At 58.3% G+C, this 4,770-nt stretch overlaps 1 protein-coding gene across 1 annotated transcript; it reads right to left on the minus strand.

Annotated features, from left to right (window-relative positions):
- Positions 1–2,004: 2,004 nt before the first annotated feature.
- PTF1A (pancreas associated transcription factor 1a) lies at positions 2,005–4,770 on the minus strand. The gene is made up of 2 exons (XM_074358091.1): positions 2,992–4,770; positions 2,005–2,592 (listed from the first exon to the last, which is right to left on the minus strand). The coding sequence occupies exons 1-2, from the start codon at positions 3,773–3,775 to the stop codon at positions 2,390–2,392; spliced, it is 987 nt and encodes a 328-aa protein (XP_074214192.1). The 5' UTR covers positions 3,776–4,770; the 3' UTR covers positions 2,005–2,389.

Below are 4,770 nucleotides of genomic sequence, written 5' to 3' on the forward strand. Positions count from 1 at the left end.
TACTCAATAATTTTCATAAACATTTTTAAGTCAGAAGGAAAGTGTTGACTCAGAAGCACCGCTGAATGCCTGTCACTCAAACTGATCCTTCCAGTGCCAGGCTGTATTAACTGCCCAGAGATGCCCCAGGCCAGAGGCTCTCCAGCCTGGCGCAGCCACAAGGATTGCCGCTCCTGCACGGAGCAGAGCGCAGCTCCAGCCTCTCCAGTGCCAAAGGAGACTCTGAAATGATACGTTTGTTCTGCTTTTACTGCTGCTTTTTTTTTTAAAAAGAATTGCTACACTAGAATGAATGGATTATGAGTAAATAAAAAGAAGCTGTCAGTCTCTTTGAAGGTTGTGTTTAAAGGGACTTGCCAAGTCAGGACAGAAGAGTGACAAGATAGAGACCCTGGTGTTTTACATGCTCAGCCCGGCTCTTCCGCTTCATCTGCACCACACTAAAGGATGTCGTTGAAGCATTGAATCACAAAAAAAAAAAAAAAAAGTGGCACGCAAAATAAAAGGTGCCACATCACAATGATTGTAGTGTTTTAACGGCAGAGTGCCACATTCCCCAATCCCATTGAAACGCAGGTCTACACAGCCGAAGAAATCGGTATAATACTTACATAACTTATAATTAAGTTGAAGTCTGCCTACCATTTGACTTTCTAATGAGTGTAATGAGATTACATGCCTGATGGAAGCACTTGTGCAAAAGCAACTTTCGTGTTTAATGAGGCCATAATACAGGACAAAATCGAATTATTTTTCTCTCGTTCCCAAATTCTGCCTCCAGTGTGAAATCTCCATTTTTTAGGGGGAGGGATGGGAGAGGCTGCAGAGGCTGAAAGGGGTGAGAGGGTCCATGGCCAAGGGCCTCCAGGGAGCTTCCCAACCCAGAATCTCCGTGCGTCTGGCCAGGCCGCGCTGCGGGTCGGGCTCGCGGCCTCGCTTTAATTGCTCTTGGATGACGTCCATGGCACCCGCGGTGCGCGGGGAACCCCTTGGTGGGTCTGAAACTAGGTTAAAGCAATTAGCATGCTGCCGACATATTGCCCTGCGGCAGGGCCGTGGGTACCCAGGGAGATGCGCGATCGTACTTTGGCTGACCAGGCCGCTGTGGAGCGGGGAGCTGCACCTTGCCTCCCTGTGGCCTGTGGAGTGCTGGGGCTGCGGATCCGAGCGCGCGCGGGGCCCTGCACTCAGCGCCTTGCGCGCGTGCTCTCTCTGGCAGCTGAGGGCGCCCCGAGGGCCAGAAAGGCCCCTGATAGTGGTAGAGGAGACTAGCCCCAGCCCCAGCTTCCTGGGCGCTCCCGGCAGCGCCTTGGCGCCTCTCCCCTTCGCTAGGGGGCGGCCCTGTGCCCTCCGCCCGAGGCGCGCCTGCTTCCCAGGCTGCTTGCCTAAAAAGACTAGATTCTGCTAGAGACAAAACCAAGTCAATTTCAGAAATAACCCAGTTGCAGAAGTGGCAGAGAGGGCGTGCTCCCTCTCGCCTTACCTAAAAGACCCTGGGTTTTGTTGGGAGTCATCTGAGGGCTCTCTGGCCTTAGCACGGTGGCCTTCTCCCCTTTGTGAGGAGTGCATCCGAGTTCCATGTTCCTGATGCTGTAACAGCAGAAAGGATGTGTCACAGGGCAGCCCGACAAAACCCTTTCTCCCCGTGGAAGGAGAAAGGCTCCATACCTTGGCTAGCCCAGAAACTAGGCCCCTGCTGCCACCAAACACACAGAGCGTTCACGTTATACACTGTGATTAGGTAGAGTACTGGTCAAACATCATTTCCCGGCCTTAGCTTTCCCATCTGAAAAATGGGAACAATAAATACTCCATGACTTATTTTGCCCTCTGGACGGTAGGCGAAAATTACTCTTTAGGGCTGGCAATACCGATAAAGAGTGCTCCAAGAGAACTGAGGCCTAACTGTAACCCACTGCCTTTCAGCTAAATCTTAAAGGTGGCTCTTTGAGTCTCTGGTTCAGTTATTAACAAAGTAAGTTAACTCTTCTTTATTTTAAAGATATACACCCCACCATGTATTAAACAACTTTTAGAAAAAGGTGTAAATAGCATTTATTAACATTGCTTAGAAAGAAACCGTATCTGGTAATAAATTAGCATGAAGTTTTCTGGCCAGATTTCTTCCAACAATGCAGAGTTCTGCCAAAGGTGCTGAGGAGAATCATAGGCTATTGCATATTTTTAGAAAATCAGGATAAATTATATAAATTATATATTTTAAAAGATCAACGATTTCATTAACTCGACGGGATAATAAATAGATAAATAACATACAGTTGATTGCCATTAGAAAAATGCGATCCTTAAGTTACATTTACATTATAGATATTTACATGTACAATGTGCACAGAGACATAATCAGATCCTCAGGTGGGTCTGGTACTTCTCAGGATACAAACTCAAAAGGCGGTTCGTTTTCTATGTTGTTGAAGGAAGATTTGCTGTTGAGTTTTCTGGGGTCCTCTGGGGTCCACACTTTAGCTGTTCGGATAATATTTTGTTCTTTGAGTTGTTTTTCATCAGTCCAAGAGAGAGAGTGTCCTGCAAGGGGAGGGAGGCCATAATCCGGGTCGCTAGGGGAAGGGGACCCTGAGGGAGTGAAAAGAGAAAACAGACTGTGAATGTCCAACTCTGTTCCCAGCGGTGCCCTCCGGTCCTTTAGGATCCCCTTTTGGGCGCCTGGACAGACAGGCGTCTTAGGTTACATTAGAAGGACCCTCTTCCTCCACCCTCCCCAAGCCCCTAGGGCTCCCTTCCCGGAATCCCAGATGCTGCAAATCTGTCGGGGACACAGATTTGCGCACCCTCCCAGCCGCGGTCAAAGTGGCAGAAAAAAACCTGAGAAACGCCAGCTTGCGCTCAAGATGCCCGGTGCCCATGGACCATCCGTCTGTCCGTCAGTCTGCTGGTGGATCTGTTCACCCAGCCCCACCGGGACCTTCGCATGCCCGTCCCCGTCTTCCCAGGCTAGGAGGCGGACGCACTTACGGGTGCCCCGGTGGCAGATGATGACCTTCTGGGCCTGGCTGCCCAGGCTGTCCCCACCCAGGCGCCCTCCGCCGCCTGGCCCCCCGCCGCTGCCCGCGCCGCCGCCACGCAGGGGCAGGTCGGCCTGCACCAGCTCGCTGAGGAAGTTGATGTAGCCGATGGCCAGGCGCAGCGTGTCCACCTTGGAGAGGCGCTTCTCGTAGGGCAGCGTGGGGATGTGCGAGCGCAGCCCCTCGAAGGCGTCGTTGATGGACTGCATGCGCCGTCGCTCGCGCACGTTGGCCGCCTGCCGCAGCTGCTGCAGCTCCGCCTCAGAGCGCACCCTTCGCCGCCGCCGTGCAGCCGCCGCCGCCGCCGCCCCGCTCAGGCCGCGCAGCCGCGCCTCGGGCGACAGCACGGATGTCCCCGCGCACGGGTAGACAAGGCACGAGGGCGGCGAGCCGGGCGAGTAGGGGAAGCCGCCCGGGTGCGCCCCGGCCCCGCAGCAGTAGCCGCCGCCGCCGTCCTCCCGCTCGCCGGGGCCCCCCGAGGGCGGCTGGGCGAGCGCGTGCGGGGCCCCCGAGGGCGCGGGCTGCAGCAGCAGGCACGCCCCGTCGCGGTAACAGTACTCGTGCAGCTGGTGGCTGAGAAACTGCACCTCTGCCTGCTCGTCCGCCAGCAGCTCATCACCGTCCTCCAGAGGGTCCCGAGAGGACTGGTCAGTGAAGAAGTCCTCCTCGTCAAAGTAAGGAGACGGAAAGGCATCCAGGCCCCCGGGGAAGTGCTCCAGCAGCACCGCGTCCATGCCCTGCACCGCCGCGGGCCCGGGGTCGGGGTGTTCTCTAGAAGTTGGCTGCTGCAGTTCGGGTTCGTCTGGCAGCCCCTTTCCTCCCGGCCTGGCGCGGGAGGCAACGAGGACCGCCCGCCCGCTTCCCGCCCCGCGCCTCCCTGGAGTGCCCGCGGCCGCTGCGCTCTGGCCGGCGCCCGCGCTGCGCTGGGCAGGGCTGCGCCAACGTGCTGAAGCTGAGGGCCGGCACGCGAGGATTCTTATAACTACATCCACAGGCGCGTGCCAGGGACCCGCGGCGCCAGCCAATCACCGAGTGCGGGGTGCCGGCGGGGAGGGGGCCGGGTGGCGCGGGGACCGGAGGCTTTCGTCCCGGTGGGAGCTCCCGGGGCGAGGAGGAGGCGGGGCTCGCTCGGCCCGGGGCTTCTCCCGCCCCTCCGAGCCAGCTCTCCGGCGAGTACCTGCCCGGCGCGCGGCTCCAGGGGCACCTGCGGCTCCAGGGGCACCTGCGGCTCCAGGGGCACCTGCGGCTCCAGGGGCACCTGCGGCCCCAGGCGCCCGCCGCCAGCCCGCCCGCCTGCGCGCGCTGCGCAGAGAGGGGCCCTTCTTCCTTGGGGCTGGGGTAGGGGACCCAAAAGGCCCTAGGGGTACACGTCCGCGTCCCACATGGCAAGAGCTGGTGGCCGGGGGAAGCTTGCGGCTCCTCGGGGGTCGGCGCAGAAACTGCAGACAGCCTGGCATTGCAGACTGCGCGTTTCGTCCCCCGAGCGCGCGCGGGCCTCCGGCCTGGGTTCGGTTCCAGGCGTCTGTCTCATGGCCGGACCTTGCCAGGACTCTTGTGACGTTGCACAGTGTGTGCCGCCAGGGTTGAAAAGCAATGCGGTCCAGTTCCCAAGGCGGTCCAGGCGCGGCTTGGGGTCTAGGGACGCGGCGCACTGCTTGGGATCCTGACTCGGGTGCCCGGTGCTGTTCGGCCGGCCTCGCCTCCGCTCCCTTTCCCCGCCCCAAGAGAG

This window comes from Camelus bactrianus, chromosome 35, assembly GCF_048773025.1.
Source record: "Camelus bactrianus isolate YW-2024 breed Bactrian camel chromosome 35, ASM4877302v1, whole genome shotgun sequence".
Classification (NCBI taxonomy): domain Eukaryota; kingdom Metazoa; phylum Chordata; class Mammalia; order Artiodactyla; family Camelidae; genus Camelus; species Camelus bactrianus.